Source organism: Euprymna scolopes, chromosome 41 (genome assembly GCF_053919585.1).
Source record: "Euprymna scolopes isolate OS-2025 chromosome 41, ASM5391958v1, whole genome shotgun sequence".
Taxonomy (NCBI): Eukaryota; Metazoa; Mollusca; class Cephalopoda; order Sepiida; family Sepiolidae; genus Euprymna; species Euprymna scolopes.
The window spans coordinates 3,664,845-3,687,123 of record NC_136522.1 but is presented as its reverse complement, the minus strand read 5'-3'; the positions used below and the strand labels follow the sequence as shown (position 1 = coordinate 3,687,123).

General features: G+C 37.7%; 1 protein-coding gene across 4 annotated transcripts in view; it reads left to right on the top strand.

Moving 5' to 3' along the window:
• The window catches only part of LOC145266308 (cytochrome P450 4V2-like), a 118,716-nt gene extending 96,876 nt beyond the window's left edge, over window positions 1-21,840 (top strand). For all 4 annotated transcript variants that reach the window (XM_080121859.1, XM_080121861.1, XM_080121860.1 and 1 more), the window contains exons 11-12: window positions 19,435-19,614; window positions 21,596-21,840. In XM_080121859.1, the coding sequence (XP_079977985.1) occupies window positions 19,435-19,614; window positions 21,596-21,753 (338 nt within the window). In that variant the 3' untranslated portion in view covers window positions 21,754-21,840. The remainder of the gene's footprint in view (window positions 1-19,434; window positions 19,615-21,595) is intronic.
• Window positions 21,841-22,279: the final 439 nt, after the last annotated feature.

Here is a 22,279-nt window from a genome sequence, read left to right as displayed (position 1 = left end):
TGAACCGCCCCCTTAAGTAAACACTTCATCAAATCTCCACACTAACGTAATGTACTTGCAATAACCCTTATCCCTGAGTGGCTTCCGGGCCTTGATAAGTTGTGATCACTGTGTAAAAAAAAAAAAAAAAAAAAAAAAAAATCATCATCATCCAGATACTACAGTGATGGACCCTCTTGACCCTCTCACATCATCCCACTCTATCTTCCACCTTAACAGTTAGGTCTCCATAGATGCATTGTGTGTCCTTGGCCTGACGCATATTCTCTGTTGTCTGCTGAAACACGCACCTGCTTTGTCATCCTTTCCTTCACAAAACAAAACATTGCTTACAATTTCATCCTCAAATCTTCCAAATATTTGCTTTACTTTCTCTCTTTCTCTCTCTCTCTCTCTCTCTCTTTCTCTCTCTCTCTCTCTCTCTCTCTTTCTCTCTCTCTCTCTCTCTCTCTCTCTCTTTCTCTGATGAGATCCAAGAAAAGTGTTCATAAAGTTTCTCCTTTGTTGAATTGAAAGCATTCTGAATTTTTGAGATGAGGATCGGTTATTTGAATTATTTGGATTCTTTGGACTACTGTTCTCATCTTGAGTGTGATTTTCACAACATTTCGGTCAATGTAACCTCCAGCTGATTACAATTTGGTCATCTTCAAGTCTAACATAAACAAATTCTTGATGAGCCGTTCCCCTTAAGTAATCCAATTTACCAAATTTCCACTACTAACGATTACTACGATATTGTCCCATTGACTAGTATACACTCATTAATCCTTATCCTCGAGTGGCCTCCTGGACTTGATAAGTGGTGACACCTTTGTAAAAAGAATATATATATATATCAATATCAATTGTTCCACCCCTTTTACGGAACTAATGACTGTTTAGCTTCTCTGCTAGAACTAAAACATACACAAACATGCGTATCGTACCTAGTCGTTTAATAAACTGCAGATGTGACTCCCATATATTAGAACTGATGATTTGAATTCCAGATTGCTTTCATCTTGTCAAACTCATTCTATTTGCTTCCTACGCACCCCCCCCCCTCTCTTGCAACTTTACTTCTAAGGTAAGTAAACACAACACGATTTTTGAGTCATATTCTATTTAAAGACGATATATTTTCCATATTGGTTCAGTGAAATTTCTGTTTCACATGTTTTTCTGAATATTTGTCTAGTTGATTTGAGTGCGTCCCCTTTCCACTCGATACAGTAACAAAAATGATTTATAATAAAAATAAAACAAAACAAGGAGGAAATAAGCTGGAGAAACGCATACGAGATCGTTCATCCGAGTTAATAACCTTTTTTTTTTACTGTTTCTTTGCCTTTTCTATCTGTTTAATCTTTCCTCTAATTCCCCTTTCTCTACCGAGTGGCAATGGGACGTACTCAAATCAATTACTCTGTCTGTTATCCGCACAACCACAGCAACTCTTTAACAATGAGAATAATTTCCATGCATTTGAAATTGTGTTAGATTAGAAATCGATGTGCGAGACGAACGAGTATAATAAGCTATTCTCTTTCTTCTTTGTTCGTTCGGCTTACTCTTTCTTTGTCTTTTTCTTTCCTTCTTCTTCTTCTTCTTCTTCTTCTTCTTCTTCTTCATTTTCTTGTTGTTCTTCTTTTTCCTTTTTTCTTTATTTTCCTTTTCCTATTTTTCCGCCTTTTTCTTTTTTCTTCCTTTTCTTTTTTCTATTTTTTCCCTTTTCTTTTCTTCTTCTTCTTCTTCTTCTTCTTCTTCTTCTTCTTCTTTTTCCTTTTTCTTCTTCTTTCTTCTTCTTTTTCCTTTTTCTTCTTCTTCTTCTTCTTCTTCTTCTTCTTTTTTCTTCCTTTTCCTTTTTCTATTTTTCTTCTTTTTCTTTTTTCCTTTTTCTTATTTTTCTTTTTCTCCTTTTTTCCTTCTTTTCTTTATTTTTATTCTTTTTTCTTTGTTGTTGTTGTTGTTGTTGTTGTTGTTGTTCTTCTTCTTCTTCTTCTTCTTCTTCTTCTTCTTCTTCTTCTTCTTCTTCTTCTTCTTCTTCACACGGATAATAAAACCGCAAATGCTTTCTCCATAGTCATGAGTTTGAGTCACGTGACAACAATTTCCTGGTTGCTAAAAATTACAAACAAAATTAAAGTAAAGTAAAAATTGTAAAAATTAATTACTAATTAATTACTAATTAATTATTAATTAATTACTAATTAAGTGCTAATTTTGTAACAGCACGGATGCACGTATGCACATGCACTAGAAGCGACGTCACTGGTCGGGTGGGCAAAAGGACTATAAAAAAAGAGAAACAGAATGCTCACGAGAGAGAAGAGATAACATTCAAGATCATGTACGAGGCATAAAGGATGCATGAGAAGATGAGGAAATAAATGTTGCTACTACAAAGAACAAGCGAGTTGGAGTTATTTCCTATTCTTTGTCTTGATCTTCTTTGCGACTGAAACTGCATACAATGTGTGTTGGCCTGCAGACGACATTACAATTGCATGGACATCACCTGGGACTTGGATTATCTCCGATATATTTGTTTAGATATGCACCACTGTGGAATTTACAAATACGATGTTGTTCACAGCAGAACAACTTTTTAGATTCCGATCATGTGAGCATGCACACGAAGACTATGAAAGTCATGTGGTGGCACGGCAAATGGAATACCAGAAAAAGGTCCAATATTTGACAGCATCTTTTTGAAAGTCCCCCACTCTCTATATGTACCTAAATCTAAACGCAGATTCCATGAACAAAGCTTCTTTCCCAAAACTACCCGCCTGTGGAACACTGTTCCACTGTCCTGCTTCCTGGTTGAATACAACATGGTAAATCCAATTTAAACAAGTTCTTGTTGAGTCATCCCCATAAATAATCAAATTCTACCCAATTTACATTAAGAACGATTACTACACTATCACCTTGCATTCATTAAACTTTAGCCTCGAGTTGTCTTCAGGCCTTGATAAGGGATAGTAGCAGAAAGTTGCAACGAAACAAGCGACCAAAAGAAGATACAACTTACCTTGTAGACGTGTATATAATCACGTTTATCAAATGTTTTAACTTGTAGGGTATTTCATTCCAGTCTCCAGATAATGTTGGGTCATCAGGAGAGAATATATGCCATTTCAGGGCCTATCTCTCCTTGTAGACTTGTATGTAATAAAGTTTATCGATTTATTTTCCTTGCTCTCTGTGACTTTTGGTTATTTCCTAAGCTCAAGGAAAACTTTAGAGGCTGTCGTTACTGTGGCAACAAATGCATTGCAGTCGGAGGAGATTACTTCAAAGGTGATTAGTAGAGGCTGTGGCAAGGTCATTGACATGTTTACACAAGAGAACTTCCATGGGGCCTTCCAGAAGTTGTTGGAATGGCACAGCAAGTGCATTGCAGCCGGAGGAGATTACTTCAAAGGTGATTAGTAGAGGCTGTGGCAAGGTCATTGACGTGTTTACACAAGAGAACTTTCATGAGGCCTTCCAGTGGTATATAATGTATTTTGAGTATATAGTAAGTTTCTTTGCATCGTCTAGTGTTTCATCAATGTTCTTTGTAGCTGTGCATATAACTGTTTACATAAATATACATTACATAATATTATAATACATAAATACATATAAATACATAAATATATATTATATTATAAATTATTATTATATTACATAAATTATTATATTATATTATAAATTGTATATTATAATATATATTAATGATATTATATTATAAATTATATTATATTATTATTATATATTATATTATATAAATTATTATTATTATATTATAAATATATTATAATGCATAATACGCATAAATATTACATAAATATACATTACACATAGGTACAGTTCAACAGGACATATAACATTTTATAAACAAACATTTTCCTTAACAACAAAGGGACAGAACATCTTCTGGGGAATTATAGCTTGCCAAACAGGAAAACGTTATCTTCATTCATCTGGGGATCTTGATTGACCATTTCTTCCAAAGAAGGACCAAAAGTCTCTGGTTATATTTTCGGACAGCTTTTATGCCAAATGTTTTTCTATTTGAAAATTGTACATGTGTTAATATTTTCCATTTCCCCCCGTACAGGGCCATTACAGGCCCTGTATCCAACGCTTCACTATCTCCGTCCATCTATCCTTCTGCCTAGCTCTCTTCTTTTCTTCTAACTCCTAACTCTGCTTGTATATATTCAAATTAATCCTTGTTATGACATAATTCAACTCACATCTTTTAACATGTGACTTTGAATCACGTTTTTCTATCTGTTATTTTGGAAGTCTATATTGTTTATTTCTACTGCATTCTTTCTTTGTTATTGTTTCTAAGTTAACCTAAATATTTTACTAAACATTCGTTTCTTCCAAAACATTCTCTCTGCATACCTTTTACTTATGATCGTTATTTAACATTTTACTTTTAAATAATAATAGTCAATTTTCCTAAATCGGCTATCACCAAGGCAACCTAATATCATCCCAACATAATCTAACACATTATCAACGACCAGTCTCTCTATCTTGTTATAAAAACCTTTTTCAAAGCTAACAAGTATTGTACTGTTAACCAATCAAAACAGAGGTTGGAACTTGGTGTATGAGACCCATAAAGTTGGAGACTCTCTTTTGGATCCTGTCTAAGGGTAAGAGACTAGTGGTAGATGCGCCAGCTCAGATGCAAGGGTGAACAGTGGCTTTGGAGAGACACGGGATCCTGTCAGGTGTCAATAGTTTTGGAAAGAAGCTACTGGGAGCTCTATTACAATGATCTATGAAAACAGTGAATTGATGAAGACTACAAGACCAATGAATCAAACGAACTGGAACAAAAGAAGCAGGAAATAGATTAGTCAATTCTGAAGAACACATGTCATAATAGTAATTAAACAAAAGACTGAGGCTAGCAACATCACATCTGTCTGAGAGAGATGTAAGGGAGAATAGTGACTTTGGAGAGATATGGGATCCTGTCAAGTGTCAATAGTTTTTTTTTAGCATTTTTTAGTGGAAATCGCTTGAGACAAGACATGAAGCCACTTGATGCGAGGAACTAACAAGAATATAAGATGATTATCCTAAAGACAGGAGATGCCTATTTAGCTTAGACTTCAAAAGACCAAGACTATAGATTGAAGGAAAACAGTGAGCAGGAAGAGAGTTCCAAAATCTTGCAATCCTTGGAAAAAACTACTCGAATAGGAAGCTCTATTAAAATGACGTATAAAAAACAGAGACTTGATTGTGGACCACTAGACCAACGAGTTAAACGAGCTGGAACAAAGGAAGCAGGAAATAGATTTTTTTTTTTTTTTTTTTTTTACACAGTGATCACCACTTATCAAGGCCCGGAAGCCACTCAGGGATAAGGGTTATTGCAAGTACATTACGTTAGTGTGGAGATTTGATGAAGTGTTTACTTAAGGGGGCGGTTCATTAGGAATTTGTTAACATTAGACTTGAAGACATCCAAGGCAACCTGATATCATCCCAACATAATCTAACACAGATACATACACACAAACACACATACACACAAACACATACACACAGACACATACACACAACCACATACACATAAACACACAAACACACATACACAAAAAAGATTAGACAATTTTGAAGAACACATGTCATTATAATAATTATAAAAAAGACTGAGACTAGCAACATCACGTTTGTCTGAGAGACACTGCAGTGAAGAAGAAAGGGTGGGGTCAATCAAATTACATATACGTTTCTGCAATTTATCAAGAACCCTCAAATGGGACACAGATTCACCAGCTCAAATATGACAATAGTAATCCACATCGAGTCTGATTGTAGACTTGTCGAGATAGAGACCAGCCTCAGGTGTGAGAAAGGTTTGGGGGCAATAGAAGGTATTGATTTTAAAGTTTAGAAGAAAGTTTGAACAGGAGATGTTTATATCTATCACTTTTACTCTCTCTCACCGTTTGTTATTTGACTCACCCTGCTCTTAATGTATATCGTATCTATCACTTTCGCTTCCAGCATTCTCTCTCTCTATATTTACAATAATTAGGAATGGGAGTTTTTGCATATCATAATTATTAATATATTATTGAATATTATGCTCCGAAAATGAATATGTATGTGTTTTTATGTCTGTGTGTATGCATGCTTGTTTGTGTATGTGTTTGTGTGTATGCATGTTTGTGTGTATGTGTTTGTGTGTATGTGGTTGTGTGGTTGTGTTTATGTGTTTGTGTGTATGCGTTTGTGTGTATGTGTGTATATGTGTATGTGTTTGTGTGTATGTGTTTGTGTGTATGTATGTGGTTGTGTGCATGTGTGTTTGTGTGTATGCGTTTGTGTGTATGCCTGTTTGTTTGTGTATGTGTTTGTGTGTATGCGTGTTTGTGTGTATGTGTTTGTGTATATGTGCGTTTGTGTGTATGTGTTTGTGTGCTGGTGTGTATGTGGTTGTGTGTATGTGTGTTTGTGTGTATGTGTGTATGTGTTTGTGTGTATATGTGTATGTGGTTGTGTGTATGTGTGTTTGTGTGTATGCGTTTGTGTGTATGCATGTTTGTTTGTGTATGTGTTTGTGTGTATGCATGCTTGTTTGTGTATGTGTTTGTGTGTATGCGTGTTTGTGTGTATGTGTTTGTGTGTATGTGTGTTTGTGTGTTTGTGTGTGTGTGTATGTGTTTGTGTGTATGTGTGTTTGTGTGTATGTGTTTGTGTGTATGTGTGGTTGTGTGCATGTGTGTTTGTGTGTATGCGTTTGTGTGTATGCGTGTTTGTTTGTGTATGTGTTTGTGTGTATGCATGCTTGTTTGTGTATGTGTTTGTGTGTGTGCGTGTTTGTGTGTATGTGTTTGTGTGTATACGTGTTTGTGTGTATGTGTTTGTGTGCTTGTGTGTATGTGGTTGTGTGTATGTGTGTTTGTGTGTATGTGTTTGTGTGTATGTATGTATGTGTTTGTGTGTATGTGTGTTTGTGTGTATGTGTTTGTGTGTATGTGTGTATGTGGTTGTGTGTATGTGTGTTTGTGTGTATGTGTGTATGTGTTTGTGTGTATGTATGTTTGTGTGTATGTGTTTGTGTGTATGTGTGTATGTATTTGTGTGTATGCGTTTGTGTGCTTGTGTGCATGTGGTTGTGTGGTTGTGTGTGAAAGAGAACTGTGGCTTTGGGAAGGCTGATTGCCACCCAAATTCCATTGAAGACCAATGGTCGCTACCAACGAGAAATCAATGGTAAGCAGTTGTTGCGATAATGCAAAGTCATCTGCAAAGTTTATCAAAAGAGGTAGAGAGTACTAGAAATCTGGGTAGACTTGTTGTCATTCAGACTCCAGGGAACACTACAAGTTGTTCTCAAAGAGTAATCTTTGATGATGGCCTGTGTGACTACTCCTAGTGAGTAAATAATAATTGGCTGAATAAAGTTGTGTGAAGAAGTCGTCAGCTTTAGAAACATATTTACTGCCACCACTCTCTGTATATCGGAATGTTTGCGAATTTCATATTCCCTAGTAACTTCCTGTTTTGGAGGAAGCTGGTTCAACCTATCTGGGGTGAATGTCGTCAAAACTCCAAAAGTATCTTAAAAAATTTTTTTTTTTACATATCTAACACATTCATGGGCAATTATCCTTCCCTATATTAAGGGAGGAGTTAATGCCTGGGAGAATGAAACTAGAAATACCATAGTGAAGGCATGGACAATTATCATGACTGATAGATGTTTTCAGACAACATGGAGTAGTTTTTTTTGCATTTTCACCCCAAACAAGTCAAAGTGCCACTTTGGTGTAAGGAGCCACAATCAGGAACATAATTGCAGGGATGCTATGTAGGGAGTTGGGCAAAAAGATGTTTGTTTACATTACACTTGAACTTTTGCATGTCAGTACAGCCAGGGAAGCAGGAACCCGGAATGGGATTCCAAAGTCTAGCAGTTCTAGAGAAGAAACTATTAGAGTAGAAGGTTTTCTGGCATCTGGGGATCTCTATAGTGTAGGGGTGGGATTTTGCTTCTTGTCGGGTTTGTCGGGAGGTATTTACATTGAGGGGGTACCAGAGCTTGTAGTTCATCAGAGCAGCTACCATTAAAATACTTATAAATCAGGTAAAGGGATGCAACATCTCGTCGATGGGATAAAGGTTGAAGTCAAGCTGCCAGTTCGGGACCTGTTAGGTTGGCAACTCTTTTTTGAAGAGATTTCTTGGCCTTCGGGCAAAGATCAAAGTGTAGTATCTGTTCTGATGCTACACTTCAATTTTTTGTTATCTGCTAATTTTTTTTTTTTTTTACACAGTGATCACCACTTATCAAGGCCCGGAAGCCACTCAGGGATAAGGGTTATTGCAAGTACATTACGTTAATGTGGAGATTTGATGAAGTGTTTACTTGAGGGGGCGGTTCATTAGGAATTTGTTAACGTTGGACTTGAAGACATCCAAATTGTAGTCAGGTGGGAAGCAGGCAGACGGAACAGAGTTCCACAGGCGTGTAGTTCTAAGAAAGAAGCTTTGTTCATGGAATCCACGTTTTGATTTAGGCACAGATAAAGAGTGGGGGAAATTTTTCACAGTGGATTCAGCTAGACGGGTGTTTTTTGTGAAAGATTGGCGAGGGGGGACCAGAGATTGGAGTTCAGACGAGTACCTGCCATGGAAATAACGATAAAACAAAGACAGTCTCGCAACATCACAGAAGTGAGAGAGAGGCTGCAGGAATGAGAAAAGGGCATCCTCCATTAAGCCACAAAGTCTATTTTGTACTCTGTCAAGGCAGGATAGGCTGTTTTTAGCAGCTCCTGCCCAGATATGGCAGCAGTATTCCATCCTTGGACGTACTTGGCTTTTATATATGATGAGAAATCCTTTATGACTGAGACAATTTTAATTTTTGTTCCTTTTCTCCACGTTAAAAAACGACCCTGGTGTCTAACTCTGTCCCGTGGGAAGGTATTGTAAATAAGAACTCTCTTTTGAACTCTGTTCTTATAAGAAGATGCGGCAATGTATTACACTTGTCAGTTGCCCATGTCTCATTCATTCGTTTATTCGTTTATTCGTTCATTCGTTTATTTGTTCATTCGTTTATTCGTTCATTCGTTTATTCGTTTATTCGTTCATTCGTTTATTCGTTCATTCATTTATTCATTCTGTTACACTTGATGATATGGGGCTATCGGTTTAATTCCAACTTCAAATTAATTGAAGGTCGAAATATTCAAGTGGTTAACAACATGAACTGACGACTTGAGTGTTTAGAGTCTGAGTTCTCACGCCAATGTTGAGTACGACACTTATTTTTCTTTTAAAATTTTCTTCCTTTGAAGATTGTAATGCTGGGTATGGGGCAGCCAAACTAGCTGCCAACATTGCCCCGCTTTTCATTGAAACCAACCGAGAGCTCTTTTTAGTATCCTCGCTGTTCCCTTAAGTGCAATTGTCTGGATCTCTTTTGCACTTTGGTTCACCAGGAATATTAGTTAGGTAGGACTTCAGGTTCTTCTTCATAAGCCCTGTATCACCTATAATAATTGGTATGATTGATATCTCCCTAAGATTCCAGTTTCTTTTCATATCATACATGAAACCTTGGTATTTGGTCTGTTTCTCCCTTTCAGCTCTATTCAGATTCATCATTAGGGACACTCACTTCAATCAAGGTTGTCATTCTCTCTGACTTAAGTTTGGCTTATATTGTGCCCAAATAAGTCTGATATAATCGTTACCAGTGCAGTGGTGTGAAAGGACCGATGATAAATAATATAACACGGTTGTATATTTATGCAACAGAAAGTAATAGGCTCTTATACTGTCTAGAAGAGCGATATAAGATAGATCATTATTAGTATATATCAATTATTCATAATGATTCAATCAAACTATAAAGGTTTTATCACTCAATAAGGAGGTCCTGGATATGACCTTAAACTATATCCGATGATGAGGCCCCAGCTTGCGGGCTTTGGGGAATGTGGAGCCACCCTTTAATTGCCATTGCTCCCAGGTCCACTCTGACCTGGACTGGTAGTACCTGTTAGGGTCCCAACTATGGGTTAAATAGAAACCGACTTGAAAAAAAAAACAAAAAACAAAACAAATATATTCTATTAAAAATTGTTCTTCAAAATCTTTGGATTCGGCATTAAATAACCTGAAAAAGGGTTGATATGCCGTAAAACAAACACAACCAAACACTCAAGAAGATACCCCTCCCAATCTATCTCTGTCCCGAGCTATCCGCTGCTATGTGGGACCCACGTGTTGTATCAGATCGTCCCCCCATCTCGTTCTAGGTCTTCCCTTTGGCCTTTTATGTTCATGAGATGTCCATTCCGTTGTCATCTTGTCTGGCTACGTGCCCTGCCCATCTGTTTGGATGTCTTCATGGTAGTGTTGATGTCAATAACTCTTGCTTGTTGGCGGATCCAAATGTTTGTCTATTTATTCATAATGATGATTATCGGTCTAATACCAACTTCAGTTGATCGAAGGATGAAATATTCAGTGGTTAACGGCACGGACTGACGACTTGGGTGTTCCAAGTTCGAATCCAATTTGTTCCACAAAAATCACTTTTAATTAGGATGTTAGCAATCTCCATGAGGTCCCTCTTGTAACTATCTGGTATTATTCTAGAGAGAATCCTGACTACAAAAATACCGGGGAAACCAATGTCAAGAACAGAATCTTCGGATTCATACAAAAACTCCATGCAATGGCGATAACTCAGCCTTCTTTTAGTGCTAGAGAAATAAATATTCCTTTTTAGAGTTCATTCTTTCTATCTCTATCTTATTTGGTTGGGCTCCTTGCCTGGACCAAAGTGACTCTCTTTCTCTCTCTTTCTCTCTTAACGCATTAAAAGTAACAAGCCACCTCTTCCCGGTTGTACCACTTGCTCAAGATCAGAGGAGAGAGAATCAGAGAGAACTTGGTCGTATACGGTCTTAGATGTGCTACCATAGATAGTAGTGTCATCAGCATAGATGTCTACAAATGATGTAAGGATGTGATTTGGAAGATCATTTATATAGATCAGGAAGAGAGTTGGACTCAGGATGGACCCCTGAAGGACTCCAGCATTAATACTAAGAGCTTCTGATTTTTGCCCATCAACTACTACTCTTATGAACCTATCAGAGAGAAATGATTTGTTATAATTGAGAAGACATTTCCAGCTATACCGTAGCTGGAGATCTTGTGAAGTAAACCTTTATGCCATACCCTATCAAAGGCCTTTGATATGTCAAGAGCAATTACCCTAGAAAGGTAGCCTCTGTCGATAGAGTCGCTAATCCTATGAGATATAACTCTAAGCACATCTGCTGTAGATCTAGCAGAACAGAAACTATATTGTGTGTCACTAAGAAGGCTATTTTTGCTGAGATGGTTGATTACTTCTCTATTTAACACAGATTCCAGCAACTTACTCATGACGCACAGGAAACTTATTGGCCTGTACTGTGAGGGAGATGAGCGATCACCTGAATTCTTAAATATGGGGCATACTGATGAGATTTTCCAGGGTGACGGGAAGCGATTGTCCTTAAGACAACGTTTAAACAGTTTTGTAAGGATGGGCGCAGTTCTGGTTGAAGTCTTTTGAGTACTATAATTGGAATACCGTCAGGTCCGGTTGCTTTACTGGAATCAAGGTTTTTGATTAACTTGGCAACATCATGTATAGATATTTGTATATCATATAGCATGTTTTCTGATACAGGAGGAAATATTGGAGGTTGGCAGCCTTGGTTGCAAAGGTTAGAATTAGCTGCAAAGTTCTTGGCAAAGAGTTTGGCTTTGTCTGATGCTGACGAGATTACCTCAGGTCCATTTATGAGAGTTGGGATAGAGCACACACTTCTGTTCAGGATTCTGTTTGCTATTTGCCAAAACTGGTGGGAACCGAGCTGCCGCTCAGCTACTTTGGCCTAAATCAAAACGTAGATTCTATGAACAAAGTTTCTTTCTTAGAACCGCACACCTATGGAATGCTCTTCAATTTGCCTGCTTCTCAGTTGACTACAACTTGGTTGCCTTCAAGTCCAATATAAACAAATTCTTGATGAGCCGCCCCCTTAAGTAATCCAATTTACCAAATTTCCATTACTAACGATTACTACAATATTATCTCATTGACTACTGTACACTTTATACTCGAGTGGCCTCTGGGCCTTGATAAGTGGTTGCTCCTATGTAAAAAAGAAGATGATGACGCTCCTTTTCTCTGATGAACATCGTCTTGAACGTTTCGAACATGCTCTCGGACATGCTGAACATGATCACTGGTTTTGCACACACACTTTCCTATGTTTTTTGTCTTTGCACATGGCTCGACATTTGTATACACGCATCCGTGCTCTGTTACACAAGATGAACACTACGAGAAATGATGAAACCAGAAACACAAAAGATAAGAAAATAAAAGTGGGAAGAGAAAGCGCTACACGGACAATTCCTAATAGTGACAAGAGAAGGGAATTACGAAAACACCTGCACATAGCTAAGAAAAAAAAAACATACGAACAGAGAAACAAAATTTCTACAGACAGCTGTACAGAACAACAGAAGTAGAACTAACCATATTAAAATTAAAATGGACAAAACGCAGGGAAACAGTAAATGTAGATTAAGAGACGAAACAATAAACCACATAACATGAGGATGATTGATGAGAAGAAAAGTACATAACTCTGAATACAAAAATGATTGATCGTTGCAGCGAGTGATGTCATCACTATGAACAATACAGGAAAACCAAAAACAAAAAGATAAAAAAAGAGAAAAGTGTGAAAAGAAAGCGCTACATTGATAATTCCTTATAATGATAAGAGAATCATGAAGACACCTGGACATAGCTAAGAAAAAGGACACATAAACAGAGAAACAAAATCTCTACTGACATCTGCACAAAACAATGCAATTAGAACCAACCACATTAAAGTTAGAATAAATAAAACCCAGAGAAACAGTAAAAGACTTTGTATACAAATGTTGAGCCATGTGCAATAACCCTTATCCCTGAATGGCTTCCGGGCCTTGATAAGTGGTGACCACTGTGTAAAAAAAAAATTAAAAAAAAAAGACGAAATGGTAGACCACATAATAAATCAATACAGCAAAGTAGCTCAAAAGAAATAAAAACATAGGCATAATGGCATGGGGAAAGCCGTAAACGACTGCGAATTCTGCAAACGACTGCATTTCAAACAAGCGATGCAAAACAAACCAGAGACAGTGCACTCTTACATAATTAGGCGCCATGTCGAAATTAGTAAAAATTCAAATATTTATGAAAAATAAAACTTTCTTGGAAATGAAAAATATGTTTTTTTCTCTTTAACATGTTTTCGTTATTAAAAAAAAAACACAAAGATCAAACTTTTCATTGAAAAACAGTGCTTATTCAGAATATGGGCCATAGTGATTACACCCGGAAGATGATACAAATAAAAACCCAGGAAAACAGTAAATGTAGACCCTGTGGACAAAGAGACAGAATGGTAAACAACATAAATCAACTAGCTCAAATGAAGTAAAAAGATAGGCATGATGCTATGGGGAAAACAGCAGACAGTTGGGAACTCTGCAAACGATGGCACTTCGAACAAGCAGACAAGTGGTATAAAACAAACCAGAGACAGTATATTCTTACATAATCAGGTGCCATGTTGAAATTAGTAAAAATTCAAAAATTTATGAAAAATAAAACTTTCTTGGAAGTGAAAAATATATTTTTTTCACTTTAACATGTTTTCGTTATTAACCCCCCCCCCCCACAAAGATCAAACTTTTCATTGAAAAACAGTGCTTAATTCAGAATATGGACCATACTGATTACACCCGGAAGATGATACTGATCGACTCTATGCAAAAAAGAATGAAGGGGAAAGAGGACTAATAATTGTAAATAGTTATTAGTGGGGAAGATTGCTGAAACAATCTTTCACTTGGTGATATAAGTGTGACATGATGCGGACCGAGCGATGCCGAGTGACCTTGCTAGTCGACACGAATTCAGAGGAATTCGCACGGCTGAATTCTAATGATGATGATGATGATGATGGTTTGATATTGTTTTAATGGGATTTTGTCAAATAATTGTTCTTATCTTATTGCTATTGTATATCCGTTAACAACGAAAAGGTTGTTTTTAAACCCTCTGTTGAGCGATATGAAGAAATGCAGAGATTCTTAAGCTGACAGCTTGGGGTGGGAATTGGGGGTGAGGGGTCGCTGCCAGGCATTGTTCGACCTGGAGGTGACTAATAGCTCCTAATTACATGATAAGTGAACACCTCAGTGCAATGAGGGTTAAAAATGGGGATAGATAAAGCCGAAAGGAGGAGTAGAAATCAGGGAAACAGAGAGAGGGAGGAAATTCAAAAGAGGAAAAAGGAAAGGGAGTACAAATTAATAGGATAAAAGAAGAGAGGGAGAGGAAAGGAAAGAGAGAAAGAGTGACTCCAAAAAGGTGGAAAGAGGAATTACTGATTTGATAAAAACAAGACACTTGGCTAATCGGGGTCTTTTGTTTTTCGCTGATCCCTTTCTATGGACTGACGGTAGATGAAGAACGGAGAACTTGGTAAAAGAAACAAAACTGCCAGCCCCCTAAGTTGCATGACTAGGCCAGTGTGTAACTATTATTTGTAAAGTCAAAGACAATAATCAATTCTATGTTAAGAAAAACGAATTAAGTTTTGACTTTCTTTTCTTTGATTGGAACGCCGTTGTGAATGCAATATATTTCTCCGATAGTCCAGGTGACGGTTGGAAGCTGATTTGAAAGCGGAACCGGAGAGCGACCGACGACGACGGCGAAGACGAATTTGACCACTAGACGAAACCACGGGTAACGCCACAGGTATCGGCTACGGGTGCATTTCAATCACGAGCCTATGCACCTGAGCTGAGCATCACTGGAGGGGTTACACAAGCACCAAAATTGAAATTTATCAGATTTGTGTCTGCAGCCATCTTAGATACTGGCAGCCATCTTGAATTTTTTGATGGCTAACGTTCTTTTCTTAAAATGTATGTTCTGAACGCCATTTGCGCCAATTTTTCTGCTTGTAAAACTAAGTGAAAGATTCTTATGGAATATTGAGATAACCTGCCCCACTTTATGTAGAAGAGACGAGAAAGATTTAAAAAGTGCATAACTTGGAACAGAGAAAAATTGATCCCCACAGCGAGAGACACTGTCAATATGAACAATACAAGAAAGGATGAAACCAAAAACAAACAAAAAAAGATAAGAAAAGAGTAATGGGAAGAGAAAGTGCTACATGAACAATTCAGAAGAGAATTGCGAAATTCTATTAATTCTAATGTTACACGTGATATATTTAATGCCAAATATAACTGAAGCACAGAATCTCTACTTCTATATATATCTATCTACGATTATATAAAAGCCACTGTGTGTGAGTTCCTTCCTTATATGTTCCGAAACGGCTGACCCTATCTTTTGCAAATTTCACACAAAGCTAATTTATATGTCTGGAAGTGTTCTTAGACATGTTTTGCACAGAAATTCATCCGATAAGTATCGAAAATCGAAAAAAATCCGATCCTTTCTTATAGATAAAAAAAAGAATAATTTTTACAGGGGCATATTGTACGTTACATTGGAAAAGGGAGATAATAAAATCTTAGCAAATCATTTCTTCTTATAAAAACAGAATTATTGATATCTGGAGAAATAGCTCAGTTGTAGACTTCTCGGCTTCAGATCGAATGATCTTGTGTTCAAGCCCGGTTATACCTCATCATTTTATTTTATTTTTTTTTTATTAATGAATTCAATTTACAATAAAGGAAGAGGTACATTTAAAATCGCTGCAAATCATTTCTTCGTTTGTATATTTTAAAACTAAACATTAATCAGAAGTGACTTTTCCAGGGCATTCATTGTCAAGCTCAAATATCAGCTGACTTGATGTTGTAAACAAACAGACGGAATTTGAACAACATTATCACTATTTTTTAATTTAGTTTGCATATTTTAAAACTAAACATAAATCAGAAGTGACTTTTCTGGGGTATTCAGCGTCAAACACAAATATCAGCTGACCTTATATTGTAAACAAACACAGACGAAATTTGATGAACGCCATTATCATTATTATTATTATTTTTTGCAAATTAGGCCAGTCAAGTGTTAAGACGAAGAAATTGGCATATATATATATATATAGAAATTGGCATATATATATATATATATATATATATATATATATATGTGTGTGTGTGTGTGTGTGTGTGTGTGTGTGTGTGTGTGTGACTACTACGTTTATCCACATCAATTAAAGTGAATTTTCCAGGGCATTACTTGTCAAGTCCAAACATCAGCTGACGTGATATTGTAAACAAACACAGACGGAATTTGATGAAGGACATTATCATTATTATTTTTTTATTTTCTTTTTGGAGAATTAGTCTATCGAGCAAACTGTTCCTCGTAATATATAATATTCAATAGAGGATTGATTCTATAAAAAGACACATGTAATTTGCATAAATTAATACAGATGGAATTTTATGAACGATATTATGATTATTATATTATTATTCTTTTATTATTTTGTGAATTATTCTTCGTAATATATAATAATCAATAGAAGATTGGTTCTATAAAAATACATATGCAATTTGCATGAATTAAAATATCATGTTTAAGCATATTGTACGACCGGGCAACGCCGGGCGTCCAGCTAGTAAAGTATAATCTTTAACTGATTTATGAGTCCTTGGCCTTTTGGCCGAGATCAAAGTGTAGTATCTGTTCCGGCAGATACTGCAAGCTATGACTAGCAAAGACCAGATGTGGGGGCAACCCCACATGTCTGACCTTTAACCAGCTCCCATTTCCCACCTCTCGGGAGCTGGTCCCCTTTTCCCCTTCCCCCTCCCTTCACTCCTCACATTAAAAATTGGCCTTGTGCCTAATTTGCTCGGTGGGGGAGCAAATAAATACTATCTGTTCCGGCAGATGCTGCACTTAAGATAATTTGTACCAGTCAATGGAGGGGAAACCCTCTATACTGGGACAATTATTATTTTTGGTAACCAGAGTGCCCCCTTTTTGCCTACTTTTAGAGGAGCTGGTTTTTACCTCACATTAAAAACGGCCTTGTGCCTAATTTGCTCAGTGGGGAAGCAAATAAATACCATCTGTTCCGGCAGATACTGCAAGCTATGACTAGCAAAGACCAGATGTGGGGGCAACCCCACATGTCTGACCTTTAACCAGCTCCCATTTCCCACCTCTCGGGAGCTGGTCCCCTTTTCCCCTTCCCCCTCCCTTCACTCCTCACATTAAAAATTGGCCTTGTGCCTAATTTGCTCGGTGGGGGAGCAAATAAATACTATCTGTTCCGGCAGATGCTGCACTTAAGATAATTTGTACCAGTCAATGGAGGGGAAACCCTCTATACTGGGACAATTATTATTTTTGGTAACCAGAGTGCCCCCTTTTTGCCTACTTTAAGGGGTGCTGGTTTTTACCTCACATTAAAAACGGCCTTGTGCCTAATTTGCTCAGTGGGGGAGCAAATAAATACCATCTGTTCCGGCAGATGCTGCACTTAAGATAATTTGTACCAGTCAATGGAGGGGAAACCCTCTATACTGGGACAATTATTATTTTTGGTAACCAGAGTGCCCCCTTTTTGCCTACTTTTAGGGGAGCTGGTTTTTACCTCACATTAAAAACGGCCTTGTGCCTAATTTGCTCAGTGGGGGAGCAAATAAATACCATCTGTTCCGGCAGATGCTGCAAGCTATGACTAGCTATGACTAGCTATGACTAGCAAAGACCAGATGTGGGGGCAACCCCACATGCCTGACCATTAACCAGCTCCCATTTCCCACCTCTCGGGAGCTGGTCCCCTTTTTCCCTTCCCCCTCCCTTCACTCCTCACATTAAAAATCGGCCTTGTGCCTAATTTGCTCGGTGGGGGAGCAAATAAACACCATCTGTTCCGGCAGATACTGCAACCTATGACTAGCTAGGACTAGCTATGACTAGCAAAGACCAGATGTGGGGGCAACCCCACATGCCTGACCATTAACCAGCTCCCATTTCCCACCTCTCGGGAGCTGGTCCCCTTTTTCCCTTCCCCCTCCTTTCACTCCTCACATTAAAAATCGGCCTTGTGCCTAATTTGCTCGGTGGGGGAGCAAATAAATATCATCTGTTCCGGCAGATGCTGCAGCTATGACTAGCTATGACTAGCAAAGACCAGATATGGGGGCAACCCCACATGCCTGACCATTAACCAGCTCCCATTTCCCACCTCTCGGGAGCTGGTCCCCTTTTTCCCTTCCCCCTTCCTTCACTCCTCACATTAAAAATCGGCCTTGTGCCTAATTTGCTCGGTGGGGGAGCAAATAAATACCATCTGTTCCGGCAGATACTGCAAGCTATGACTAGCAAAGACAAGATGTGGGGGCAACCCCACATGCCTGACCATAACCAGCTCCCATTTCCCACCTCTCGGGAGCTGGTCCCCTTTTTCCCTTCCCCCTTCCTTCACTCCTCACATTAAAAATCGGCCTTGTGCCTAATTTGCTCGGTGGGGGAGCAAATAAATACCATCTGTTCCGGCAGATACTGCAAGCAAAGACCATATGTGGGCGCAACTCCACATATAAGAACTTGGTCAATGTAGGGGTAACCCTTCATACCAATTGTCACTATCCAGCTCCCCTACTCCCCGGGGAGTTGGCCCCCATTTCTCCTTCACTCCTCACATTAAAAATCGGCCTTGTGCCTAATTTGCTCGGTGGGGGAGCAAATAAATACCATCTGTTCTTCAGATGCTGCACTTCAATTTCTTGTTCTCTGTTACTGGAGGAGAAATCCTTCACGACTGAGACAAGTTTTTTATTTTTTGTACCTTTTCTCCACGTTAAAAAACGACCCTGGTGTCTAACTCTGTCCCGTGGGGAGGCATAGTAAATAGGTACAGATTAAATGATCAGTAAGTTAAACGAACGGAAGAAGAAAAAAGAATAGCTCATGCTCTTTCCTCTCACATAAATTTGTAGAAATGTCTAGAAAACTCTCACATACATGTCTGGAAATGTCTAGAAAACTCACATATATGTCTAGAAAACTCTTACATACATGTCACGAAATGTGTAGAAAACTCTCACATACATGTCTAGAAATGTCTAGAAAACTCTCACATACATGTCTGGAAATGTCTAGAAGACTCTCACCTACATGTCTAGAAATGCTTAGAAATGTCTAGTAAACTTTCACATGCATGTCTGGAAATGTCTAGAAAACTCTCATATACATGTCTATAAATGTCTGTAAATGTCTAGAAAACTCTCACATACATCTCTAGAAATGTCTAGAAAACTATCACAACTGTATAAATAGTATCTGGTATTTTCTCTTTTGATTGACATTTATTTTGTTTAAAGATGGTTTCAAAATCCCGGAAAATCACACAGTGGCATTGATCATTGGTAGTTTGCACCGAGATCCAGAGTGTTTCCCGGATCCTTTTGTCTATAATCCGGATCGATTCCTTCCCGAAAATATAAAAAACAGGCACGCCTACGCCTTCCTACCCTTTTCTGCTGGCCGAAGAAATTGCATTGGTAAGTGAGCATACTTATTTTTTTTTTAAAAACATATCTAACATTTTCATGGACAATAATCCTCTCCACTCTCAAGGGAGGAGATAATGCCCAGGAGATTAACAATAGAAATACAATAGTGAAAAGCATTATCATGACTGAGAACCCTTTTACGAGGGTCAAATGTTTAAATTACCTGGTCTGATATTCTTAGACAATATGAAGTAGACTTTAACGTTCCCTAGAAACTTCCTACTTTAGAGGAAGCTGGTTCAACTAGTCTCAAGTGAACGTCGTTAAGGCCGCCTTAAACGACTGAAATAAACCCATCCTTACATAGCTCAAGTGAGGAGGTTATGCCTAGGAGCATAATAACAATAATAATAATAATAATAATAATAATAATAATAATACAGCCATAAAGCACAAATGGGCATAATTGGAAGTTAACCCATCGGTAAGTGAACTTTTTTTTTAACACATGGACGATTACGAGGTGCCTTCAATAAGTTTCCAGACTTTGTATAAGCACTTTTATTGATAGTACACACATGAAACTCTAGTCCCCTTCAAAGTAATCTCCTCTGGCTGCAATGCGCTTGTTGTACCGTTCCAACAACTTCTAGAAGGCCTCTTGGAAGTCGTCTTGTGCAAGTGTGTCAATGACCTTCGTCGCAGCCTCTTTCATATCCTCTTTTGTCTCATGACGATTATTAGAGAATAACCAAAAGTCACAGGGACTGACTGTAGGGAGGTGAGGAACTGTCTTAATGCACATCTTGGTCAAATAGTCTGTGGCAAGGATGGAGCACCCTTGGGGCAAAATTTGTGCAAATTTCCGCCTCTTCAGTTCCTTGCGAATAATTGTGTGTACAGTTCCCACACTGACATCAAACTGTGCACTTATTGTCTCCATAGACACATGACACTCCTTATCCACAGAATACTTTATTTGGCCAATCAACTCTAGTGTTCTGACTTCCTTACTCCTCCCACACCTCATAGTATCCCTCAAGAATTCCTGCCTTCTTTGAATCTCTTATGCCACTTAAAAACTGATGCTCGGTTCATGCAAGATGGTCCAAAAGCAGTCTGAAGCATCCCATACGTTTCTGTGACTTTTTTTACAAGTTTAAAACAATTTGTTTTAATAGTTGTCGTTAACAGTGTCCTCACGTCCAGATTGCATTTTTGAAATTCACCAGCTGTGACAATCAGGCTTTAGTAGGGTGTATTCCAATTCTTTATGTAGCTGTTCATTGTAATCGGAAATGATAAAAATTGGTCAGTTATTTCATAAGATGTCTAGCAATAACATAGTGAAATTTCAAATGTTTACGACAATTTAAAATGTCTGTACAAAGAAAATCTGGAAACGTATTGAAAGTACCTCTTATATTGTATTCATTCGCGTTTTGTGTTAAAACAGGGACTATTTTCATTTCGAAAGTCATTTAAATTTGCCGACCTGACATTCTCAGTCAAGTAGAATTCAATCTGCTTATGAAGTATAAGCACCGTACTATCGGCGGAATCCTGCGGGCAGTTTACGAAAAATACCAGAAACATACTAACACGCTAATATTAACACCTTAACCATAGAAAAAAACAAAAACAAAAACAAAACAAAAAAACAAACAAACAAAAAAAACAAAGGTGTCAATCATAGGTGTTGGCTCGATTCCTGATGATCTCATGAAACAGCTGAACATCTTGGGAATCAGATACAACATCACCGTACTCCAGAAGTCAGTTCTACTTGACTCAGCAAGCGTCCTATGACAGATACTTTCCATCTGAGTTACTCCTTGACTATGCTCGCTAACTTTGGTGTAAGAGCCCGCTCTTGAGGAAAAGAAACCGGTGTAAAACATCACAACCCTGTAATGTTAAATAAATAAATAAATAAATAAATAAATAAATAATAATAATAATAATAATAATAATAATAATAATAATAATAATAATAATAATAATAATAATTTGATTATTTTTTTTTCAGGTCAGAAATTTGCCATTGCCGAAGAGAAGACTCTATTGTCTTGGATATTTCGAAGATTTCGAGTGGAGCCAACCCAGGCAGAAGCCGACCTGCACCCGGAAATGGGGTTAGTGCTGAGACCGAAATATGGCATCAAAGTCAAAGTGGCAAAACGATAATAAAACAAAAGTTAAAACAAAAGATGCGGCGGAGATGCGAGTTAAAAAAAAAAAAAAAGGAAAAATAAAGTATTTTTTATAATTTCAGAATTAAATTTATTTACTTATTAATAACTCGTTGTATTGATAGCACATGAAATGGATCATCAGGAGAAAAAAATTAAGAAACATTTATTTATATAAAAAACATATACGAGGCACCTTCAATAAGTTTCCAGACTTTTTTTTTTCGCATGGGCCCTTTTATCGATAGTACACACATGAAACTTTAGTCCACATTCGAAGTAATCTCCTCCGGCTACAATGCCCTTGTACCGTTCCAACAACTATTGGAAGGCCCTATGGTAGTCCTCTTGTGTGAGTGTATCAATGACCTTCGTCTTCATCTCCCCAATTGTCTCATAGCAACAGCCTCTAAGGTTTTCCTTGGGCTTAGGGAATAACCAAAAGTCACAGTAACAAGTTCTGGAGTATAGGGAGGGTGACGAACAGTCTTGATGCCCATCTTGGTCAAATAGTCTGTGAC